This window comes from Salvelinus fontinalis, chromosome 15, assembly GCF_029448725.1.
Source record: "Salvelinus fontinalis isolate EN_2023a chromosome 15, ASM2944872v1, whole genome shotgun sequence".
In the NCBI taxonomy this organism is placed as follows: domain Eukaryota; kingdom Metazoa; phylum Chordata; class Actinopteri; order Salmoniformes; family Salmonidae; genus Salvelinus; species Salvelinus fontinalis.
Window position 1 is genome coordinate 9,141,239 of NC_074679.1, and position 26,333 is coordinate 9,167,571.

The 26,333-nt window shown below is 43.1% G+C and overlaps 1 protein-coding gene across 3 annotated transcripts; it reads left to right on the forward strand.

Moving 5' to 3' along the window:
• The first annotated feature begins 220 nt into the window (after positions 1 to 220).
• LOC129811385 (hippocalcin-like protein 1) lies at positions 221 to 26,307 on the forward strand. 3 transcript variants are annotated; one of them, XM_055862643.1, is made up of 4 exons: positions 221 to 451; positions 21,526 to 22,070; positions 23,410 to 23,515; positions 25,195 to 26,307. In XM_055862643.1, exons 2-4 carry the CDS (start codon positions 21,693 to 21,695, stop codon positions 25,290 to 25,292), a joined length of 582 nt encoding a protein of 193 aa, XP_055718618.1. In that variant the 5' UTR covers positions 221 to 451; positions 21,526 to 21,692; the 3' UTR covers positions 25,293 to 26,307. The 3 variants fall into 3 exon arrangements, with proteins under 3 accessions (XP_055718618.1, XP_055718620.1, XP_055718619.1); XM_055862645.1 differs by having other exon boundaries at positions 25,199 to 26,307; XM_055862644.1 differs by having other exon boundaries at positions 21,565 to 22,070.
• The last annotated feature ends 26 nt before the right edge of the window (positions 26,308 to 26,333 follow it).

The window sequence follows — 26,333 nt, forward strand, 5'->3', positions numbered from 1 at the left end:
TGTGTGTGTGTGTGTCTGTGTGTCTGTGTGTCTCTGTGCCTGTGTGAGTGTGTGTGTGTGTGTGTGTCTGTGTGCCTGTGTCTGTGTGTGTGTGTGTCTGTGTGACTGTGTGTCTCTGTGCCTGTGTGTGTGTGTGTGTGTGTGTGCATGCTTGCGCGCGTGTGTGTGAGTGCTGGGAGGGGTAGTGACCCTGTTAGAGGAGGAGGGAGGGATTGTGGGATGTGTGGGGATCTGGTGAATGTCTCCTGCCTGCCGCAGTGAGAGAATTACCCTCACTTCTCTCTATTTCTCCCGGGAGTGACGTCGTTAGGCAGCACTTAGTGGCGGAGGAGCGGTGGTTTTGCCTGGGGGCCTCGACTATGATCAGATCAGATGAGCCCCTCTGAATCCTGTTGCACTCTGGCTTAGAGAAGACAGTGGAGAGAAGAAGAGGGAGTCAGAGTTCCATGTGGTAAGCTGACTAGATAAGCACGCTTATTCTGCGAGAGAGAAAGAGAGAGAAAATTTAAAAGTCATGCGAAAACTAATGCATGTATAGCTGTTATTTGGAGTGTGTGTGTGTGTGTGTGTGTGTGTGTGTGTGTCCTCTCTGTCTGTCTGTGTGTCCTGTCTGTCTGTGTCCTGTCTGTCTGTATGTCTGTCTGTGTGTCCTGTCTGTCTGTCTGTGTGTCTGTATGTCCTGTCTGTATGTCTGTCTGTCTGTGTGTCCTGTCTGTCTGTGTGTGTGTCCTGTCTGTCTTTCTGTGTGTCTGTGTGTCCTGTCTGTCTGTCTGTCTGAGTGTTTATGTGTGTTTTTGTATTTGATATGTGACAATAGGGATCCTCTGTCTCCATGTATTAAGGACCTGCTGCCATTAGGACTTTAGAGTTTTGCTGTTGTAATTGGCCGTTACGAAAAGTTGAACTGGAGAAAGTCAAAAACCGATTCAGGGACTATCAACTGCATTCCTTTTGGGAATGACGTGTTTTGCTGTTTTTTATATATATATGACATGGTTGGTAAGATTTCTGTTCGCTATACGGTAGTTTGAGCTGTGGACAAATTAATTTACCTGTACTAACACATTTGGAAATTAATTTACCTGTACTAACACATTTGGAAATTAATTTACCTGTACTAACACATTTGGAAATTAATTTACCTGTACTAACACATTTGGAAATTAATTTACCTGTACTAACACATTTGGAACTTAATTTACCTGTACTAACACATTTGGAAATTAATTTGGAACTGACGAAGCAAAAATCATCAGTCCTGCTTTTTCACAAAATTCTGCTTTAGAACATTTGCTGCTTTGATTAAATCAGTACGTCACCTGACTTGTCTGATAGTGAAATCCTTAAAAAAAATTCACGCATTAATTTAATACAAATATAATGGTGCTTCAAGCCAGGGACTTGCGTTTAAACGGACAGTGAGCTAGAAACTTAAAGCAAATTATTATAGGAAGAGGAGGAAGGGAAGCGCACTAAGGTACACAATAGTACATTTTGGTAGATAGAAGGTGCTCTTTGGTAAAAGGGGTCAATTGGTCATCAAAAAGAAAGGAGGACCAAGGTACTCTTCATATAATTCATTAAAATGCCTGATTTGTATGGCATGTTCAATAGAAACAAGGTTTTAAAAACCCGACGTGTTTCTGCAGGGAGTACTCCCTGACGAAGGCCATGCAGCCGAAACGCGTCGGATTTTTAAAACCTTGTTTCTATTGAACATGCCATACAAATAAAGGCATTTTAATTAATTATATGAAGAGTGCCTTGGTACTCCTTTCTTTTTGATGGCAAATTATTATAGATTCCACACAACACACGAGAAGCCTGAAAGTGCCAGAGGAATGAACTGAGCCCAGAGCTAAAGGGATAATCTCTCTCTCTGTGTGAAAACATTGGGGTTGATTGGATTCCCTGAAACGTGCTTCACTGAGGTGGATTGTAGTTCAACGTGCCAAGATGGCCCCTCAGGCAATCTGTTATTGTGTCAACTCCTTATTGTTTCTTTAACGTTGCAAAGGGTAAATACTATGAACTGTCTCGATCACTGGAGTCTAGCGGTGTCCTGAATTTATTGAGCAATTTGTGGTTAGCCCACTTTCGAAAAGGTTAGAGCTGCCCTAAACATCATGACTGTCACTGATAACGACTGAGGAACTGGCATCGTGTCCTATGATTGACAGCTTTAGAACATCACGCTCAACTGGAGGGTCTCTGTCGGTCTCCGTGTATCAACTAAAAACAGAGGTGAATTTTAAAAGGAGGGACGAGTGCAGGTAGACGTGTTACAGTAAGTCATTAGCAACATGGAGACATACAGAACGTATCCCTAAGATAGGGGAGAGGTACGGTGGGGAATTCCGTTTCCTAACATCGTGTTTTCACAGGAAATCTCTCTTCCTTCCCGTCCTGGGGAGCGTTCAGCAGGACACAACCTTTTGGAACGTTCAGGTAAGAATATGCTATGTGGAATAAACATGCCTGACATGTATGCACATCAAAGCATCCCGTTGGCTGTTTGTGGCATTTCTATCTGCAATGTTCGATAACGTTTGGCTACTGAATGTAGACCTGTGTCCTAATAGTGTTGCTTTAAAGGTCCAATACGGCCGTTTTTATCTCAATATCAAATCCTTTCTGGGTGACAATTAGGCACCTTACTGTTGTCATTTTCAATTAAAATAGTCAAAAAGACACAAAAATAGCTTCTTAGAAAAGGGCAATTTCTCACTCAAGAATTTAGCTAGGATTGTCTGGGAGTGGTCTGAGTGGGGAGGGGGAAAACTGAAAAGTATCTGTTATTGGCAGAGGGGTTTGGAACTTTCATTCTTATTGGTCTATTAAAGATGCACTCTAAACCCTTATTTTTATTTTTTGTTTCGTTTTTTTACCCCTTTTGTCTCCCCAATTTCGTGGTATCCAATTGGTAGTTACAGTCTTGTCTCATCGCTGCAACTCCCGTACGGACTCGGGAGAGGCGAAGGTCGAGAGCCACGCGTCCTCCGAAACACAACCCAACCAAGCCGCACTGCTTCTTGACACAATGCCCACTTAACCCGGAAGCCAGCCGCACCAATGTGTCAGAGGAAACACCGTGCACCTGGCAACTGTGTCAGCGTGCACTGTACCCGGCCTGCCACAGGAGTCGCTAGTGCGCGATGGGACAAGGACATCCCTGTCAGCCCAATCCTACCCTAACCCGGACAAGGCTGGGCTAATTGTGCGCCGCCCCATGGGTCTCCCGGTCACGGGACAGAGCCTTGATCCGAACCCAGAATCTCTAGTCGCACATTTAGCACTGCGATGCAGTTCCTTAGACCACTGCACCACTCAGAAGGCCTACACTCTTAAACTTTTGTGTAATTTCAGCCAGTGGTTTTGAAAGTGGCCAAAAGTAGTCCATGTTTTTTGTGTGTACTACGTCACGAATCCAATTCGTACTATATGTTACGAATTTATTGAGGTTGAGATCCTGGAGTGCATCTTTAACTAATTTTCTACCTGGTGATGTCATCACACAGGCCAAAACTCCATCCCACCAAAACAGGCTGAAATTTCAGGTAGGTCTTTTCAAACAGCTCTTTCACTAAAATGACATTATCACCATTTCACAGTATTATTCCAACATCATAGTGTGGAAATATAACACAAGAAAATCACACTTTTGTCTGCACTGGGCTTTTAAGAGTGTGCAGTGTCACCTCATTTCATGTGTGGTGCACCCTGTGAGAAGGCATACCCCTTTAGACAGAAACAGAAGGTGAGAGAAAGAAATTAAGGAAGTTATTTATACAAAATACTTAATGTTGTGAGACACAGGACACAGATTTTACATTTCAATCAACGTGCTACAGTGATAAAAATAGTGTGTGTGTGCGTGTTAGTGTGTACGCGTGTTAATGTGTGTGCGTGTGTGTGTGTGTGTGTGTGTGTGTGTGTGTGTGTGTGTGTGTGTGTGTGTGTGAGTGTGTGTGTATCCAGGCTGGGCATGCTCTCCAAGCCTATTGTCATCCACAATGACTTCCTTCCCTCGATGAACGGAGGCGATGGCCAAAACCCCACACCAGGAAGTGGTGTGTTACCCAGCAGCCCACAGGATATTTTGGGTCTGCTCGATTTTCCACTTCCTGTTTTTCTTATTCCTTGTTGTTGTCCCACCCCCTAAATGTTTCTTATTATGATGATTGGATGATTTATTTTTTTGAATCATTTCCAGAAGGTTTAAAATGATGGATCATACAATACTAAAGTCTCACCCTGTCCAGATAAGTCACACTCCTTTCAGACTTAGTTTTTGTCAGCCAGTTTGAATGATTAGACTAAGGCACTCCCCTCCTATCTTTAATCACAACATGTATTTGTTTTAGTTACAACTCAACTCATCATTCAAACGAGGCTCCAGTGTTATGATGCTTCATAACAGATTTCCAGATAGAAACTGTGATGTGAAAAATGTTATATCAATAGGACCCTGGATCCATCACTGACCCCTATTGTAATGCTGAATCCATTCCAAGCCAATCACTGACCCCTATTGTAATGCTGAATCCATTCCAAGCCAATCACTGACCCCTATTGTAATGCTGAATCCATTCCAAGCCAATCACTGACCCCTATTGTAATGCTGAATCCATTCCAAGCCAATCACTGACCCCTATTGTAATGCTGAATCCATTCCAAGCCAATCACTGACCCCTATTGTAATGCTGAATCCATTCCAAGCCAATCACTGACCCCTATTGTAATGCTGAATCCATTCCAAGCCCATCACTGACCCCTATTGTAATGCTGAATCCATTCCAAGCCCATCACTGACCCCTATTGTAATGCTGAATCCATTCCAAGCCAATCACTGACCCCTATTGTAATGCTGAATCCATTCCAAGCCAATCACTGACCCCTATTGTAATGCTGAATCCATTCCAAGCCCATCACTGACCCCTATTGTAATGCTGAATCCATTCCAAGCCAATCACTGACCCCTATCCTAATGGCCTCCCATTGACTCCTCCTTTGCAGATCTGAAATTGCTGCAAAGGAGGGTGCGTGCGTGCGTGTGCGCATGTGTTTGTGTATCCCAGGAAGTTAGAGATTGGTATCTTGTTCTCTTTCCTTATTCTTCCTTCCTGGTTATTAGATAGGAGGGAATGAGCAATAAGAGGGAATCCCCATGGAAGCCCATATTGCTGATATTAGTCTCATCCTTTCAGATCCTGAAAAGAAATGTCAAGGAATCAGTCTGGAGTCATTTAGTGTGTGTGTGTGTGTGTGTGTGTGTGTGTGTGTGTGTGTGTGTGTGTGTGTGTGTGTGTGTGTGTGTGTGTGTGTGTGTGTGCGTGCGTGCGTGCGTGCGTGCGTGCGTGCGTGCGTGCGTGCGTGCGTGCGTGCGTATCCCAGGAAGTTAGAGATTGGTATCTAGTTCTCCTTCTTTATTCTTCCTTCCTGGTTATTAGAGAAGAGTAGAGCAGGCACTCAGTAAAGGAGGGAATCGGGATTAGAGGAGGGGAAGGAAGAAAGCATTGCTAAATTGAATGTAATGTCATAAAGCATTACGAATAGTGAATGTAATGTCATAACGCATTATTATTAGTGAATGTAATGTCATAAAACATTACTAATAGTGAATGTAATGTCATAAAGCATTATTATTAGTGAATGTAATGTCATAAAGCATTACTAAATTGAATGAATGTCATAAAGCATTATTATTAGTGAATGTAATGTCAAAAAGCATTACGAATAGTGAATGTAATGTCATAACGCATTATTATTAGTGAATGTAATGTCATAAAACATTACTAATAGTGAATGTAATGTCATAAAGCATTATTATTAGTGAATGTAATGTCATAAAGCATTACTAAATTGAATGTAATGTCATAAAGCATTATTATTCGTGAATGTAATGTCAAAAAGCATTACGAATAGTGAATGTAATGTCATAACGCATTATTATTAGTGAATGTAATGTCCTAAAACATTACTAATAGTGAATGTAATGTCATAAAGCATTATTATTAGTGAATGTAATGTCATAAAGCATTACTAAATTGAATGTAATGTCATAAAGCATTGCTAAATTGAATGTAATGTCATAAAGCATTACAAATAGTGAATGTAATGTCATAGCGCATTATTATTAGTGAATGTAATGTCCTAAAACATTACTAATAGTGAATGTAATGTCATAAAGCATTATTATTAGTGAATGTAATGTCATAAAGCATTATTATTACTGAATGTCATGTCATAAAGCATTATTATTACTGAATGTCATGTCATAAAGCATTATTATTAGTGAATGTAATGTCATAAAGCATTTTTAATAGTGAATGCAATGTCAAAGTAATATAATTAGTCAATGTAATATAAAGTTATACAATTGTCAGGTTGAAGGTAAATCAGGAAGTAAATAATGTATACAACTTTTTCTGACAGGAACACAATCATTGAGCTAACCCTCGGTCACTGCAGATGTGGCCAGAGCATTGAGCTAACACTCGGTCACTGCAGATGTGGCCAGAGCATTGAGCAATGTGACTTTAAACGTCACAGTTTGAGTTGTATTTGGATTTATTATGGTTCCCCATTAACTGCTGCCAAGGCATCAGCTACTCTTCCTGGGGTGCAGCAAAATGAAGGCAGTTAGAATTTTTAAAAAACATTACAAGACATTCACAAGAGATTTCACAACATATTCAGTGTGTGCCCTCAGGCCTCTACTCTACTACCACATATTCACAACACTGTGTATAGTGCGTATGTTATCATGTTTGTGTATGCATGTGTCTGTGCCTATGTTTGTGTTGCTTTACAGTCCCCGCTGTTCCATAAGGCGTATTTGTATCTGTTTTTTAAATCAAATTTTACTGCTTGCATGAGTTACTTGATGTGGAATAGAGTTCCATGTATTCATGGCTCTATGTAGTACTGTGCGCCTCCCATAGTCTGTTCTGGACTTGGGGACTGTGAAGAGATCTCTTGTGGCATGTCTTGTGGGGTGTCCATGGGTGTCCGAGCTGTGTGCCAGTAGTTTAAACAGACAGCTCGGTGCTTTCAACATGTCAATACCTCTCACAAATAAAAGTAGTGATGAAGTCAATCTGTCCTCCACTCTGAGCCAGGAGAGATTAACATGCATATTATTAATGTTAGCTCTCTGTGTACATCCAAGGGCCAGCTATGCTGCCAATTGCAATTTTCCTAAGTCCCTCTTTGTGGTACCTGACCACACAACTGAACAGAAGTCGAGGTGTGACAAGACTAGGGCCTTTAGGACCTGCCTTGCTGATAGTGCTGTTAAGAATGCAGAGCAGCGCTTTATTTTGGACTTCTCCCCGTCCTAGCTACTGTCGTATCAATATGTTTTGACCATGACAGTTTACAATCCAGGTTACTCCAAACAGTTTAGTCTCCTCAACTTGCTCAATTACCACATTATTCATTACATGATTTAGTTAAGGTTTAGAATTTTGTGAATGATTTGTCCCAAATGCAATGCTTTTAGTTTTTGAAATATTTAGGACTAATTTATCCCTTGCCACCCATTCTGAAACTAATTGCAACTCTTTGTTAAGTGTTGCAGTCATTTCAGTTGCTGTGGTAGCTGTCGTAGTGTTGAGTCATCCGCATACAGAGACACACTGGCTTTACTCAGTGTGCCCCTGTGGCATGTCGTTAGTAAAGATTGCAAAAAGGTAAAAGGCCTAGACAGCTGCCCTGGGGAATTCCTGATTCTACCTAGATTATGTTAGAGGCTCCATTACAGGACACCCTCTGTGTTCTATTAGACAGATAACTCTTTATCCACAGTATAGCAGGGGGTGTAAAGCCATAACACATGTTTTTCCAGCAACAGACTATGATCGATTATGTCAAAAGCCGCACTAAAGTATAACTAAACAACCCTCACAATCTTTTTATCATCAATTTCTCTCATCCAATCATCAGTAATTTGTGTAAGTGCTCTGCTTGTTGAATGTCCTTCCCTGTACGTGTGCTGATAGTCTGTTGTCAATTTGTTTTCTGTAAAATTGCATTGTATCTGGTCAAACACAATTTTTTCAAAAAGTTTACAAAGGGCTGGTAACAGGCTGATTGGTTGGCTATTTGAGCCAGTTAAGGGGGCTTTACTATCCTTAGGTAGGGGGAAAACTTTTGCTTCCCTCCAGGCCTGAGGGAACACACTTTCTAGTAGGTTTAAATTGAAGATGTGGCAAATAGGAGTGGCAATATAATCTGATATTATCCTCAGTCATTTTCCATCCAAGTTGTCAGACACCGGTGCCATGTCGGTATTAATAGACAACAATCTTTTTTTCAACTCTTCCACACTTACTTTACGGGATTCAAAATTACAATGCTGGTCTTTCATAATTTGGTCAGATATGCTTGGATGTGTAGTGAAAACGTTTGTTGCTGGCATGTCATGCCTTAGTTTGCTAATCTTGCCAATGAAAAAAAATCATTAAAATAGTTGTCAATATCTGTGGATTTTGTGATGAATTTGATTAAATTAATGATGGAGCAGAGTTTGCCTTTTTGGCCAAAATTTCATTTAAGTTGCTCAAAGACTTTTTTCTATAATTTTTTTGTGTCATGTATCTTTGGGGCAGCAGGTAGCCTAGTGGTTAGAGCATTGGGCCAGTAACCGAAAGGTTGCTGGATCAAATCCCTGAGCTGACAAGGTCTTTCATTCTGCCCCTGAATAAGGCAGTTAACCCACTGTCCCCCGGTAGGCCATCCTTGTAAATAAGAATTTGTTCCTAACTGACTTGCCTAGTTAAATTAAAAACTATATATATATTGGTTTCATTGTGTAGTTTCTTCTTATTTTTATTCAGTTTAGTCACATGATTTCTCAATTTGCAGTACGTTTGCCAATCGGTTGTAAAGTCAGACCTATTTGCCATTTATTTTTTCTCATCCCTCTCAACCATACAGTTTTTCAATTCCTCATCAATACACAGGGATTTAACAATGTTTACAGTAATTTTCATAATGGATTCATACATATTAGTAACTGGGGTAAGCAATTTCATAAATGTGTCAAGTGCAGCGTCTGGTTGCTCCTCATTACACACCACTGACCAACAACATATGAACCGCTTCAAAACATCTTGTATGACCTCTTATACACTATATTAGGCCCAGCCTTAGGATATGGATCTGTGGTTTTCCTAGATACGGTTACTATATTGTGATCAATACATCCAATTGATTCGGATACTGCTTTCAAACAAATGTCTGCAGGGCCCGTAAAGATTTGATGAATACATGTTGGTTGATTTCATTCCTGTGCTGTTTGTAAATACCCTGATAGGCTGATTGTTAACCTGTACCAGGTTGCAGGCACTAGTTACAGTTGGTAGATGTATCTTGAGTGGGCAGCCTGATGATAGCCAGTCAATATTTAAATCTCCCAGAACATATACTTCTCTGTTGATATCACATACATTATCAAGCATTTCACACATGTTATCCAGATACTGACTGTTAGCACTTGGTGGTCTATAGCAGCTTCCCACCAGAATGGGCTTTAGGTGAGGCTGATGATATGTGATCCTGTAGCCATATTACTTCAACAGTATTTAACATTAGATCCTCTCTAAGCTTTACAGGAATGTGGTTCTGAATACAAACAGCCACATCTCCACCTTTGGCATTTCTGTCTTTTCTGTAGTTCTTATAACCATGTATTGCTACCGCTGTATCACGACTCAGGATATGACACAGATGAAGACTCAGGAGGCAGATTGTACAGTTCTCAGATTAAATTATTGTAAACACGGGCAGGCAAAGGGCAGTTCGAATACAGGCAGGGGTTTGTGATCAGGTCAGAGTCACGCAGCTACAGGACGGCAGGCGGGCTCGGGGTCAGGGCAGGCAGAATAGTCAGAACCGGGAAAAACTAGTAAATAGAACTTGATTTTAAAAAAGGAAGACGGAAAAGCATGCTGGTAAGACCTGACCAGACAAGATGACTGGCAACAGACAAACAAAGAACACAGGTATAAATACACAGGATAATGGGAAGATGGGCGACACCTGGAGGAGGGTGGAGACAAGCACAAAGACAGGTGAAACAGATCAGGGTGTGACAGCATCATCAAAGGTATTATCTAAGTGAGTTTCAGAGATAGTCAGAATATGAATGTTATCTGTTACAAGCAAGTTATTGACTTCATGAACCTTGTTTCTTAAGCTACATATGTTAACGTGGGCTAATTTTAAACCCTTTTCTAGGACTCTTGATAGTTTTACTTGCTTTACTGGGAAGCTTAGCAGAGGTAGACATGCTTGGGTTATTTATGTTAGTGCAGGGTGAGCTGCACACAGTGGACTTCCTGCTAGGGCACACCGCCTCAGTGCTAACAGTATAACTGGTTCATAGGAATATGATTGCTGCATACAAAAGCTGTAGGATCAGCAGAGCCATTCAGGGCAGTAAGAGGGACATAAATTAGGTTACTTACATTGTCTTCCAACGCCCCTGGGATAATGTACATTTGCTTAAGTATTATGCCAACTCAGTGACACAATGGTAGGGATTAGCTGAGCTGGGCTTCGGTCATTGATAAGTCATTGTCTCAACGCAGCCGTATAATGCTGTGAAAGGATCCAGGATCCCAAATAATTTGGGTGGATCCCATCCTCATTATAATTCCAGCATTGTTTCCAGATGGTATCAAAATTGTCAAATGTTACACCCACAGAGCTGCAATAGTCACGTAGCCAGTTATGGAGGGCTACAAGTCTAATGAAACGTTCAATGCCATGATTTAGGGAGGGCAGATATTATGTGGCGTTTGTTGGTGTCAAGTAGTGACCCAATCAGTTCTTTAAAATCCATCTTCAGCTGTTCTGGGCTGCCTTTCATAATGCCATTCGACCCCACATGAACCATGACAGTATCAGTCCCTGACACACAGCCTCGGGAAGCAACCTGGTGATATCCTGAACTTTTTCCCCAGGAAAACACAAAGTCTTTGCCCCAGGTTCGATGGTGAGGCATATATCTGTACCTATCACAATAGCCGGAATGATCTGGCATCTGCCGTGTCTCAAAGCAGATTGTGAGGCCAGAGCCAAAAAACTCACCTGAGAAGAGGGCTGTGTGCAGGCCTCAACAGCCAAAGGGACAGAGCTCTGATCCAGAGAGCACTGGCAGCGGTGGTCCAGGCTGTGCCCAGGCAATTTATTGACTAGGACAGGGAGAAGTAGCTGGAGGGACATCCACAGCCATGGAGGGAACAGCCAAGCCCCCGGCAGAAGACAGCTGCCACAGCCATGGAGGGAACATGGCTGTGGCATGTGATGGCTGTGGCCTGGGACTTAGATGCTCTCTCCATGGCCGCGGACACCCCCACCAGCGCCTCGCACAACTGTGTTGTTGTCTGTCTCGCATTGAATGTGAAGAGCGAGAGAGATGCACAGGGGGGCGGGTGATGGCTGGGTCAGTTGTCAGTTGCAGGTCGCTGGCTGTTTCTTGCTGGCACCGCTGCGTGTTAGCGTTTGTTGTAGCCTCTCAGAGCTTAGTCGGGCGTGTCTCCAGTGTCTGTAGTCGTGGGGGATACAAAACATACAGTTACAGCATGTACTGGCCAACAGTTGGAGTCACCCTCACACGCTGGAAATAAAGACTTTCCTCAGTAGGTAGCCTGGCTCGGTTGTTGGTATCCAAGTACTAAAGCTTGCTGGGTTGAAAGTTGAATGAAGAAAGTTGAGCGAGAAAAAAAACGAAGATGTTTTTAAATGTGTTAAATGCAGAGTTTTGGTTAAACGGTTATAAAAAATAAAAAAAAGTTTGTCAGGTAGCCAAGTCGCAACAAACAGCAACACGACAATGTTATGAAGAGAATATTTCAGAAACGTTACAATAGTGTGTTAACTTTGGTGTCCTCAATAAACCTGCACTTTCGAAAAGCACATTTCCCTGCATGGAGAAAAATACACTCAACAAAAATGTAAAACGCAACATATAAAGTGTTGGTCCCATGTTTCATGAGCTGAAATAAAAGATCCCCTACCTTTTCCATATGCACAAAAATATTATTAGCTCAAATTGTGTGCAGAAATGTGTTTCCATCCCTGTTAGTGAGCATTTCTTCTTTGCAAGATAATCCACCTGACAGGTGTGCTATATCAAGAAGCTGATTAAGCAGCATGGTCATTACATAGGTGCATCTTATGCTGGGGACAATAAAAGGCCACTCTAAAATATGCAACACAATGCCATAGATGTCTCAAGTTTTGAGGGAGTGTACAATTGGCATGCTGACTGCAGGAATGTCCAACAGAGCTGTTGCCAGAGAATGTAATGTTAATTTCTCTACCATAAGCCGCCTCCAATGTCGTCTTAGAGAATTTGCAGGACATGAAACCGTCCTCACAAACGGAGACCACATGTAGCCACGCCAGCCTAGGACCTCCAAATCCGGTTTCTTCACCTGCGGGATCGTCTGATACCAACCACCGAGACAGCTGATGAATCTGTGGGTTTGTACAACTGAAGAACTTCTGCACAAGCTGTCAGAAAGCGTCTTAGGGAAGCTCATCTGCGTGTTCGTCGTCCTCACCAGGGTCTTGACCTGACTGCAGTATGGCATCGTAACTGACTTCAGTGGGCAAATACTCACCTTCAATGGCCACTGGCACGCTGGAGAAGTTTGCTCTTCACGGATAAATCCCGGTTTCAATTGTACCAGGCAGATGGCAGACAGAGTGTACGGCGTCATGTGTGCAAGCGGTTTACTGATGTCAACATTGTGAACAGAGTGCCTCATGGTGGCGGTGAGGCTATGGTATGTGCAGGCATAAGCTACAGACAATGAACACATTTAATTTTATCGATGGCAATTTGAATGCACAGAAATACCGTGAGGAGATCTTGAGGCCAATTGTCATGCCTATAATCCGCCGCCATCACCTCGTGTTTCAGCATCATAATGCATGGCCCCATGATGCAAGGGTCTGTACACAATTCCTGGAGGCTGAAAATGTCCCAGTTCTTTCATGGTCTCCATACTCGCCAGACATGTTACCCATTGAGCATGTTTGGGATGCTCTGGATCGACGTGTACGACAGCATGTTCCAGTTCCCACCAATATCCAGCAACTTCGCACAGCCAACTCTATGCGAAGGAGATGAGGCAAATGGTGGTCACTCCAGATACTGACTGGGTTTCTGATCCACGCCCCTACCTTTTTTTAAGGCGTCTGAGACCAACCAATGCATATCTGTGTTCCCAGTCATGTGAAATCCATAGATTAGGGCCTTGTTTATTTATTTCAATTGATTGATGTCCTTTTATGAACTCAGTAAACATCTTTGAAATTGTTGCATGTTGCGTTTATATTTTTGTTCAGTGTACGTGCATACATATGAAATGCATAACAGTTGATCTGTCCCAAACCAGTTAGCTTAGTCCCAGTTATATGATCTGAAGCAAGTCTTCTCAAGGTGCAGACAGGAACATTGTTTTTTTTTGTGCAGTTTTGATTGAACTACTAAAACCTAGCCCTGGTTGAACAGACTGAACCCTGCGCTCACTATTGTTGTGAGGTGAAACAATACCTCTTCAGTTCAACATCTACTTTGATTTACATTTGATTGAGTTGTCAGCTAAAAATAATTCTACATGAAATCAACAAATAATTTAACCATGTCATTGGATTTAAAAAATAATAATTAAAAGGACACATTTCCCAAATTCCTTTTGATGACTTTTTGCAAATCCAATCAGTTTTCCACAACGTCATTGCATTTTTCTGTTGAAATGATGTGGAAACACATTGATTCAACCAGTTTGTGAATATGGGGTAGTGAGTGAAGCAGTCCTTAGAAAACCACCCAGGGAAGTCCCAGAAGGCCCAAAAGCAGATGCCCTGGCTTCCTGGCTCTGAGGGCATAGTGCCAGCTGTCGGACCATCACACAAAGGGCTCACTGGGACCCGAGCCAGGGGTGCCAAGCACCTGCCAACACAATACACAGCCAAGCCAGGGGGTGCCAAGCCAGGGGGTGCCAAGCACCTGCCAACACAATACACCTGCCAACACAATACACAGCCAAGCCAGGGGGTGCCAAGCACCTGCCAACACAATACACAGCCAAGCCTGGGGGTGCCAAGCACCTGCCAACACAATACACAACCAAGCCAGGGGGTGCCAAGCACCTGCCAACACAATACACAACCAAGCCAGGGGGTGCCAAGCACCTGCCAACACAATACACAACCAAGCCAGGGGGTGCCAAGCACCTGCCAACACAATACATAGCCAAGCCAGGGGGTGCCAAGCCAGGGGGTGACAAGCCAGGGGGTGCCAAGCCAGGGGGTGACAAGCCAGGGGGTGACAAGCCAGGGGGTAAGGAGGGAGCACATATTGTTGCACTATATTCGCATGGCAAATAGAATGATTGATTGATTGATTGATTGATTGATTGATTGATTGATTGAGTGGGGAGATCAGGGCTGATCAGGGCCTAGATTTGAAAAGTTAGAACAGGGCTGTTCAATGTCGGTCTTGGAGGGCAGAATCCCTTCTGGTTTACATCCTCGCCTTCTAATAAGGGACTGATTCAGACCTGGGACACTAGATGAGTGCAATTGTCTACCAGGTAGAAACAAAACGTTTTTCAACCCTTCAGAACCGTAATTGAACAGCCCTGGCTTGGAACAAGCAGCCCCAGGAGAGGGCATATTTTGGGCAGACAGGATGGATAACTGCCATAATGACAGTCACCCATAATGACAGTCACCCATAATGACAGTCACCCATAATGACAGTCACCCATAATGACAGACCCCCATAATGACAGTCACCCATAACGACAGACCCCCATAATGACAGTCATCCATAATGACAGTCACCCATAATGACAGTCACCCATAACGACAGTCACCCATAATGACAGTCATCCATAATGACAGTCATCCATAACGACAGTCATCCGACAGTCACCCATAATGACAGTCACCCATAATGACAGTCATCCATAATGACAGTCATCCATAATGACAGTCACCCATAACGGCAGTCACCCATAATGACAGTCATCCATAATGACAGTCATCCATAATGACAGTCACCCATAACGACAGTCACCCATAATGACAGTCACCTATAATGACAGACCCATAATGACAGTCACCCATAATGACAGTCATCCATAACAGCATTCCACATGACAAACATTTTTGGGGTTCAAATCAAAAGGGCTGCAGTCAATTGCATTCACATATAACAACACAGGGGACATATGTGGTCATCTGTGGCTCAGTTGATAAAGGAAGGCACTTGCTACTCCAGGGTTGTGGGTTCGATTCCTGCTGGGGCCACCCTTATGGAAAATGTATGCACACATGATTGAAAGATGCTTTCAAATAAAAGTGTCAGCTAATTGGCACAACAGCCTTCAAATAATCACATGTTGTTTCTATCTAACAACTGTGTGTCTGAGCTGACTAAAAAAGCAGCAGAAAATATGTTGTACTGTAGTCCTAGTAAGCAGTTTAGATTGGAATTGACTTGAGTGTCTGCTATAAAGATCTTTGAATTGACTAGCAGACCGAAGCATTCGACCCCTCCTATAGTCAATGACCATCCAGCACCACTTGGTGTGTGTGTGGCAGGGCTCTAATTGCCCTGATATGAGATTTCCACAGAGAACTACTGCAGTTTAACACATTCTACATGCTCCATCTACTCATATCAGGGCATTAGAGCCCCGGCGGGTCTCTCACACAGACACACGCGTGCACACACACACACCAAGGTTATTATAGTTTTGTGTTTATATCATACATGTATTTTGAATTCAGTTTAGTTTCTGTTAGTTTTTTAGACCTGATTTGCTATTTTTTGTTTAGTTGAAGTTGTATACAGATATTTCTATTTTGTTTTCATATTATTTAAGGCTCTATTCAATCCGTAGTCTGAAGATCCGCTTTATAGCACGATTGGCAATTAAATGTGGAGACTGCATTCACGTTAAACACTGCATATGTAGGCTCAATCGGAAATGACCTTTATATTTTAATGCGGATCTTCCACGATACTTCTGCGACACGGATTGAATCCAGACCCTTAGTTTCAGTTTTAGGCCGCTTTCACATATCCCCTTATGATTTGGATAATGGAGCGTTTGGATGTGTGTCCAAGATCCATGAGTAGTGGTTCAAAGATCCATGAGTAGTGGGTCAAAGATCCAGGCCCAGATTACCGGGTATTGTGACTCGGCGGTGCGAGTCGCGTGGAATTTTTTGTGCCCGTTGTAAACAATCTCACGAACGTCATGTAGAATGTGCGCCTTGCTATTCGCACCCTGAAACGGTTTATTCTGTAGGAATTCAGAATAAACAGTTCTGTAGAATTCTGTAGAATTCTCACAAACACTCCAGGAACTGAACCAGGGTAGTGAATTTCATATGTGAAAACGCCCTTAGTTTTAGTGTTAGGTTCAGAAGACATGTGTGGGACGCTAGGAGCCTTTTGTGTTGTATATTGATTTGATTCCCACCGGGGGACCAGTGTGGAAAAAAAGTCTGAAAATGTATGCACCCACTACTGTAAGTCGTTCTGAATAAGGGCGTCTGCTAAATTACTCAAATGTCAATGTAAAATGTATATGTTTTTGGGATGTCACTTTTTGCAACAGGGGGTTAGGAATACATAAGGAGATGGGTCAGGCCATAGGTTAGCCCTTATTATGACTCTATGCAAGTTGACGTTTATTGTCACAACTCTTGTCCTGGAGGCAGAACTGACCGATTTCCCCTTAGATAGGCCAGCTGCAAAGTTAAAACTGGCTAAATTGTAAAAAAAAGAAAAAGAAGTTTTGTTCCTAATTTAAGGTTAGGGTTAGGCATTAGGGTTAGCAATGTGATTAAGGTTAGGTTGAAAATCAGATTCACTCTGCAGAGCTGCCACCAGAACAAGACCCATGATGAAAAACTCTAACTTGCTCATTCCACATCCCTGTTGGTTAAAAATGCATCCTTGATTGAGATACGGTTTTGCAAACCTTGAACGCTAAACTCAAAAGTGATATCCCAAGTATAAAAACAGTATAGTAAACGCACTAAAGGGGAAAAAAAACAAACATGTTTAGACACAACTGCAAACTGGAAGGAGTAGGGCTTTCAATGAGTTGATCTGATGTGATGTCATCGGCCTCCATCTTGCTTGAAGAACAATAGAGAAGCAATAGAGGTCAAAAGAGAAAAGAACCCTCACACAGGAAAAATAGATATTGTGTAATAACACAATGCAGGTTTGCAGTTCATCATGTATTCTATAGTACCTTCCATCCTCCTGTAGTTCATCATGTCCTCTATGGTACTGTACCTTCCATCCTCCTGTAGTTCATCATGTCCTCTATAGTACTGTACCTTCCATCCTCCTGTAGTTCATCATGTCCTCTATGGTACTGTACCTTCCATCCTCCTGTAGTTCATCATGTCCTCTATGGTACTGTACCTTCCATCCTCCTGTAGTTCATCATGTCCTCTATGGTACTGTACCTTCCATACTCCTGTAGTTCATCATGTCCTCTATGGTACTGTACCTTCCATCCTCCTGTAGTTCATCATGTCCTCTATGGTACTGTACCTTCCATCCTCCTGTAGTTCATCATGTCCTCTATGGTACTGTACCTTCCATCCTCCTGTACTTCATCATGTCCTGTATAGTACCTTCCATCCTCCTGTAGTTCATCATGTCCTCTATGGTACCTTCCATCCTCCTGTAGTTCATCATGTCCTCTAAGGTACTGTACCTTCCATCCTCCTGTACTTCATCATGTCCTGTATAGTACCTTCCATCCTCCTGTATTTCATCATGTCCTCCATAGTACTGTACCTTCCATCCTCCTGTAGTTCATCATGTCCTCTATAGTACTGTACCTTCCATCCTCCTGTAGTTCACCATGTCCTCTATGGTACTGTACCTTCCATACTCCTGTAGTTCATCATGTCCTCTATGGTACTGTACCTTCCATCCTCCTGTAGTTCATCATGTCCTCTATGGTACTGTACCTTCCATCCTCCTGTACTTCATCATGTCCTGTATAGTACCTTCCATCCTCCTGTAGTTCATCATGTCCTCTATGGTACCTTCCATCCTCCTGTAGTTCATCATGTCCTCTAAGGTACTGTACCTTCCATCCTCCTGTACTTCATCATGTCCTGTATAGTACCTTCCATCCTCCTGTACTTCATCATGTATTCTATAGTACCTTCCATCCTCCTGTAGTTCATCATGTCCTCTAAGGTACTGTACCTTCCATCCTCCTGTAGTTCATCATGTCCTCTATGGTACTGTACCTTCCATCCTCCTGTACTTCATCATGTCCTGTATAGTACCTTCCATCCTCCTGTAGTTCATCATGTCCTCTATGGTACCTTCCATCCTCCTGTAGTTCATCATATCCTCTATGGTACCTTCCATCCTCCTGTAGTTCACCATGTCCTCTATGGTACTGTACCTTCCATCCTCCTGTATTTCATCATGTCCTCTATGGTACTGTACCTTCCATCCTCCTGTAGTTCATCATGTCCTCTATGGTACCTTCCATCCTCCTGTAGTTCATCATGTCCTCTATAGTACTGTACCTTCCATCCTCCTGTAGTTCATCATGTCCTCTATAGTACTGTACCTTCCATCCTCCTGTAGTTCATCATGTCCTCTATAGTACTGTACCTTCCATCCTCCTGTAGTTCATCATGTCCTCTATAGTACTGTACCTTCCATCCTCCTGTATTTCATCATGTCCTCTATGGTACTGTACCTTCCATCCTCCTGTAGTTCATCATGTCCTCTATGGTACCTTCCATCCTCCTGTAGTTCATAATGTCCTCTATGGTACCTTCCATCCTCCTGTAGTTCATCATGTCCTCTATGGTACCTTCCATCCTCCTGTAGTTCATCATGTCCTCTATGGTACCTTCCATCCTCCTGTAGTTCATAATGTCCTCTATGGTACCTTCCATCCTCCTGTAGTTCACCATGTCCTCTATGGTACTGTACCTTCCATCCTCCTGTAGTTCATCATGTCCTCTATGGTACTGTACCTTCCATCCTCCTGTAGTTCATCATGTCCTCTATGGTACTGTACCTTCCATCCTCCTGTAGTTCATCATGTCCTCTATGGTACTGTACCTTCCATCCTCCTGTAGTTCATCATGTCCTCTATAGTACTGTACCTTCCATCCTCCTGTAGTTCATCATGTCCTCTATGGTACTGTACCTTCCATCCTCCTGTAGTTCATCATGTCCTCTATGGTACTGTACCTTCCATCCTCCTGTAGTTCATCATGTCCTCTATGGTACTGTACCTTCCATCCTCCTGTAGTTCATCATGTCCTCTATGGTACTGTACCTTCCATCCTCCTGTAGTTCATCATGTCCTCTATAGTACTGTACCTTCCATCCTCCTGTAGTTCATCATGTCCTCTATGGTACTGTACCTTCCATCCTCCTGTAGTTCATCATGTCCTCTATGGTACTGTACCTTCCATCCTCCTGTAGTTCATCATGTCCTGTATAGTACCTTCCATCCTCCTGTAGTTCATCATGTCCTCTATGGTACTTTACCTTCCATCCTCCTGTAGTTCATCATGTCCTCTATGGTACCTTCCATCCTCCTGTAGTTCATCATGTCCTCTATAGTACTGTACCTTCCATCCTCCTGTAGTTCATCATGTCCTCCATAGTACTGTACCTTCCATCCTCCTGTAGTTCATCATGTCCTCTATGGTACTGTACCTTCCATCCTCCTGTAGTTCACCATGTCCTCTATGGTACTGTAACTTCCATCCTCCTGTAGTTCATCATGTCCTCTATGGTACTGTACCTTCCATCCTCCTGTAGTTCATCATGTCCTCCATAGTACTGTACCTTCCATCCTCCTGTAGTTCATCATGTCTTCTATGGTACCTTCCATCCTCCTGTAGTTCATCATGTCCTCCATAGTACTGTACCTTCCATCCTCCTGTAGTTCATCATGTCCTCCATAGTACTGTACCTTCCATCCTCCTGTAGTTCATCATGTCCTCTATAGTACTGTACCTTCCATCCTCCTGTAGTTCATCATGTCCTGTATAGTACCTTCCATCCTCCTGTAGTTCATCATGTCCTCTATAGTACTGTACCTTCCATCCTCCTGTAGTTCATCATGTCCTCTATGGTACCTTCCATCCTCCTGTAGTTCATCATGTCCTCTATGGTACCTTCCATCCTCCTGTAGTTCATCATGTCCTCTATAGTACTGTACCTTCCATCCTCCTGTAGTTCATCATGTCCTCTATAGTACTGTACCTTCCATCCTCCTGTAGTTCATCATGTCCTCTATGGTACTGTACCTTCCATCCTCCTGTAGTTCATCATGTCCTCTATGGTACTGTACCTTCCATCCTCCTGTAGTTCATCATGTCCTCTATGGTACTGTACCTTCCATCCTCCTGTAGTTCATAATGTCCTCTATGGTACTGTACCTTCCATCCTCCTGTACTTCATCATGTCCTCTAAGGTACTGTACCTTCCATCCTCCTGTAGTTCATCATGTCCTCTATGGTACCTTCCATCCTCCTGTAGTTCATCATGTCCTCTATGGTACCTTCCATCCTCCTGTATTTCATCTGAAACTAGCGTTTGTTCTCTAGCAGATGGTAATTGTTTCTTATTAATCGTAATGCAGTCTATATTTATTAATTGATTATCAGACACTGAAAAATAAAGGCATACACACGACTAATACACTCAGTGTGCATAGCTAAACTCACGACAATGGAAAATCACACATGTATTTGAAAAACCATTTAGACATAATTGTAAAACATTCTGATGATGTATACATTTTTCTTTAAGGTCAATAATGATGGCTAATGAATATGCGCTGCATGTTAAGTTTTCATCTCCTAATAGACAAATTAATTGGCACATTAGTCAGGATTTACCAGCTAATTTATATATTGTAGGTTTTCCATCAGATGCATAAAGCGATTTATCTAAAAAAATTCATTACGGACAGCTGGAGTTTCATATTTTGAGCTGCTCGTTGCCTTAGTACCCTCTTGTTTGTTTCATTTGAGAATGAGTACACTATGTTAAAGGGATAGTTCACTCAAAACTATATTTGTAAAAAAAAAAAATCATTAGTCCGTTGTTAATACAATCCCCCAAAAAGTGTGCAGTATGTCAGCAGTGAAGTTTTCAAGATATAAATCGACTCATTTCAGATTATACCATTATTGAAGACTGCAGTTTTTCTGTTTGGTTTTCATTGATTGAGAACTAGAATGAGTAATGGCTTTTGGCAGGGCTGTTGATCAATTAGACATGTATGACATTATAATTCATTCCTGCAGAGTTGGCCAGATGTTGTCATGCAGATGCAACCTCAGAGTTGGCCAGATGTTGTCTTGGGTTCTTTCTAAACAAACTGGATCCTAGCCTTCTTAAGGATAAAAAAAATATACCTAGTGTACATACCCCTATTACCAGGTTCTCTCTGTCTGTCCTCTCAATAGGCTATCTTCCATCAACCCCCCCTGCCTATTCCCCTCCAGGAAAAAGGAGTCAGTTGCAGAGTGGAGGAAAACACAAGACTGTGAAAGAAAACAAGAAAACGTCAAAAGACTCATCTTGAAGGAGGGAGAGAAACACCAAGTGGGCGAGAGGAGGGGCTGCCTCAGCCATGGGCAAACAGAACAGCAAGTTACGGCCGGAGGTGTTGAATGACCTGCGTGAGAACACAGAGTTCACTGACCACGAGCTCCAGGAGTGGTACAGAGGCTTCCTAAAAGACTGCCCCACGGGCCACCTGACTGTGGATGAGTTCAAGAAGATCTATGCCAACTTCTTCCCGTACGGGGACGCCTCCAAATTTTCCGAGCATGTCTTCCGCACGTTCGACACCAACGCAGACGGGACGATAGACTTCAGGGAGTTCATCATCGCGCTGAGCGTAACGTCACGAGGCAAGCTGGAGCAGAAGCTCAAGTGGGCCTTCAGCATGTACGACCTGGATGGGAACGGCTACATCAGCCGCGCGGAGATGCTGGAGATCGTACAGGTCAGTCTCAATCCCCTATCTTCCACCGGTGTATTGTAACATCCGGTCGTGATTGGGAGTCCCATAGGGCGGCGCACAATTGGCCCAGCGTCGTCCGGGTTTGGTCTGGGGTAGGCCGTCATTGTAAATACTAATTTAAAATTCGTTATAAAATCAATGGACCAATGGATTATAGAAATTAGTAAAGTTTGTGGAAGCTAATAGACTGAAGCGTCAAAACACATGCACATTTGTGGCTTGCTGGAGGTCATTTTGCAGGGCGCTGGCAGTGCACCTCCTTGCACAAAGGCGGAGGTAGCGGTCCTGCTGCTGGGTTGTTGCCCTCCTACGGCCTCCTCCACGTCTCCTGATGTACTGGCCTGTCTCCTGGTAGCGCCTCCATGCTCTGGACACTACGCTGACAGACACAGCAAACCTTTTTGCCACAGCTCGCATTGATGTGCCATCCTGGATGAACTGCACTACCTGAGCCACTTGTGTGGGTTGTAGACTCCGTCTCATGCTACCACTAGAGTGAGAGCACCGCCAGCATTCAAAAGTGACCAAAACATCAGCCAGGAAGCATAGGAACTGAGAAGTGGTCTGTGGTCACCACCTGCAGAATCACTCCTTTTTTGGGGGTGTCTTGCTAATTGCCTATAATTTCCACCTTTTGTCTATTCCATTTGCACAACAGCATGTGAAATTTATTGTCAATCAGTGTTGCTTCCTAAGTGGATAGTTTGATTTCACAGAAGTGTGATTGACTTGGAGTTACATTGTGTTGTTTAAGTGTTCCCTTTATTTTTTTGAGCAGTGTATATATATATTTTTTAATTAAGATTAGCAGAGCTACGCCTCACCCGGTTTAGGCAATCCCCCCACCAAATACACAGGCACAACCAGACGTGGATTGATTGGACAAAGCTTGTGTCAGTTACAGAACATTTCCTAGAATCTTCTGCCTGCAGCAACAGTAGTGGATAATGCTAGAAATACCGGTAAAAGCACAGTGCCTCAAAAAGTGCATCATAAACCACGGCTCCTACTCATGAGCTTAGTTCAACTGTCGTACCCCATCAGAACCCAAAATAGAATCTTGTTTTACTACCATGTTTGTAAACGATATAAATGTAAACAAACACTGTATAGCTTATAAAACATGGTTAAAACTATAGTTTTCGGTCAGTCCTGGCATCCGTAGCTCTATGAATTTTAGGGGTAATATGTATACATTCCTCAGCTTTTTAACAAAACAGAGGCGGGGTGGCTGCGTTGTTATTGTTTCAATTAAGGATTATAGCTTTAACTCTCTACTCCTATGGTCCTCTCTCTATTCATCTATGTGCCATCTCCCTAGGCCATCTACAAAATGGTGTCCTCTGTCATGAAGATGCCAGAAGACGAGTCCACACCTGAGAAGAGGACAGACAAGATCTTCAGACAGATGGACTCAAACAATGATGGTGAGGAACCCTGCTGGGGATTCGTCCCAAATGGCACCATATTCCACAAATACAGGGAATAGGGTGCCATTTCAGACTATAAATGGGGAATAGGGTGCCATTTCAGACTATAAATGGGGAATAGGGTGCCATTTCAGACTATATGGGGAATAGGGAGCCATTTGGGACTATATGGGGAATAGGGAGCCATTTCAGACTATAAATGGGGAATAGGGAGCCATTTGGGACTATATGGGGAATAGGGAGCCGTTTGGGACTATATAGGGAATAGGGAGCCGTTTGGGACTATATAGGGAATAGGGAGCCGTTTGGGACTATATGGGGAATAGGGAGCCGTTTGGGACTATATGGGGAATAGGGAGCCATTTGGGACTATTGGGGAATAGGGTGCCATTTGGGACTATATGGGGAATAGGGAGCCATTTGGGACATATCCAACCCAGGACTTTTTAGTGCAGGCCGTCACTATTAAGTGGTTTCTTCTGTAGGGCTATTCAACTACCGGCCCATAAAGGGGTTAGGATAATAAAAATAAAAAAACTTACTGCTGGTTTTCTTTTCTCCCTGATAATTTGATAGTTTGATAGCTTGATAGTCTGAAAGTTTTATAGTTCGATAGTCTGATAGTTCAACAGTTTGATAGCAATGATTGAAAGAGAGAATCAAAACCACAAGTGTTTCTGCACATAATTTAATGGCCTGCTTTATTAGGTGAATCTCAAGTCTAAAAGTGGATAAGTGGCGCCCTCTATCTTTATGTGAAGGCATAAGAAACATGGACTCCCGACAATAGCGACCTTAACCCAACATCTAGCGACCCTGTCAAAGGGTTCGGATCTCTTGGCGTAACAGCCATGTTGGGTTGATAGTCATTGGACTGTAATTTGAGTATGTGTGATCCCTGAGGGAATTGAACCCATGACCTTCCAACTGAGCCACACAGGCTAAGTGATAGCATCCAACTGAGCCACACAGGCTAAGTGATAGCATCCAACTGAGCCACACAGGTAGCATAGTGGTTAGAGCGTTGGGCCCGTAACTGTAAGTGTTGCTGGATCAAATCCCTGAGCTGACAAGGTAAAAAAAATCTGCCATTCTGCACCTGAGCAAGGCAGTTAACCCACTGTTCCCTGGGTGCCAAAGATGTGGATGTTGATTATGGCAGCCCCCTGTACCTCTCTGAATCAGAGGGGTTGGGTTAAATGCAGAAGATGCATTCAGTTGTACAACTGACTAGGTCTCCCCCTTCTCTTTCCCCACAGGCTAAGTGATAGCTTTGAACTGAGCCACACAATAGTCCAGTTGTCTGCAGTAGTTATAACATTTTTTTTTTTTTTTAAACCTTTACTTAACTAGGCAAGTCAGTTAAGAACAAATTCTTATTTTCAATGACAGCCTAGGAACAGTGGGTTAACTGCCTGTTCAGGGGCAGAACTACAGATTTGTACCTTGTCAGCTCGGGATTCAAACTTGCAACCTTTTGGTTTCTAGTCCAACGCTCTAACCACTAGGCTACGCTGCCGCCCCAGCAGTGCAGAAGAGGGAAATCAGTGTATGAGAGGTAGCCACTTTAGACTACTGGGATGCAACCCTTTCTCTGCCTCCACCCCATTAGCTCTTACTTTAACCTTTGATGAATAATGAAGTTCCTCATCCAATCCCGTGGCTTATTATTGCAGGTAGGCTGTCCCTGGAGGAATTCATCAAAGGTGCCAAGAGTGACCCGTCAATAGTCCGCCTGTTACAGTGTGACCCCAGCAGTGCCAATCAGTTCTGAACACACACACTACTTTTAAGCCCACTGTCACATGACTATGGAAATTATATAAATATTGTAATTATCATCACTGTTGTTTTGAAGATCGTTTGATTTGTACTGTTACAGTTTCATTTCAATCCATAGGAGGATAATGTTTATAAAATGTAATCATTTTCATATTGTATTTTACTGTAAATGTAATATGTGTCCATAAGTATGTTTTAGTATTCTGATAGTGTTTGTTGTGCAACAATGACATCCGGAATGAACTGAAGTATTGCATATACAGTATCAAGCCCCTGAGAAAGAACCAAGGCCCAATGAGAAAGAACCAAGGCCCAATGAGAAAGAACCAAGGCCCAATGAGAAAGAACCAAGGCCCAATGAGAAAGAACCAAGGCCCAATGAGAAAGAACCAAGGCCCAATGAGAAAGAACCAAGGCCCAATGAGAAAGACACAAGTGAGAAAGAACCAAGGCCCCTGAGAAAGACACAAGGCCCCTGAGAAAGACACAAGGCCCCTGAGAAAGACACAAGGCCCCTGAGAAAGACACAAGGCCCCTGAGAAAGACACAAGGCCCCTGAGAAAGACACAAGGCCCCTGAGAAAGACACAAGGCCCCTGAGAAAGACACAAGGCCCCTGAGAAAGACACAAGGCCCCTGAGAAAGACACAAGGCCCCTGAGAAAGACACAAGGCCCCTGAGAAAGACACAAGGCCCCTGAGAAAGACACAAGGCCCCTGAGAAAGACACAAGGCCCCTGAGAAAGACACAAGGCCCCTGAGAAAGACACAAGGCCCCTGAGAAAGACACAAGGCCCCTGAGAAAGACACAAGGCCCCTGAGAAAGACACAAGGCCCCTGAGAAAAAGACACAAGGCCCCTGAGAAAAAGACACAAGGCCCCTGAGAAAAAGACACAAGGCCCCTGAGAAAGAACCAAGGCCCCTGAGAAAGAACCAAGGCCCCTGAGAAAGAACCAAGGCCCCTGAGAAAGAACCAAGGCCCCTGAGAAAGAACCAAGGCCCAATGAGAAAGAACCAAGGCCCAATGAGAAAGA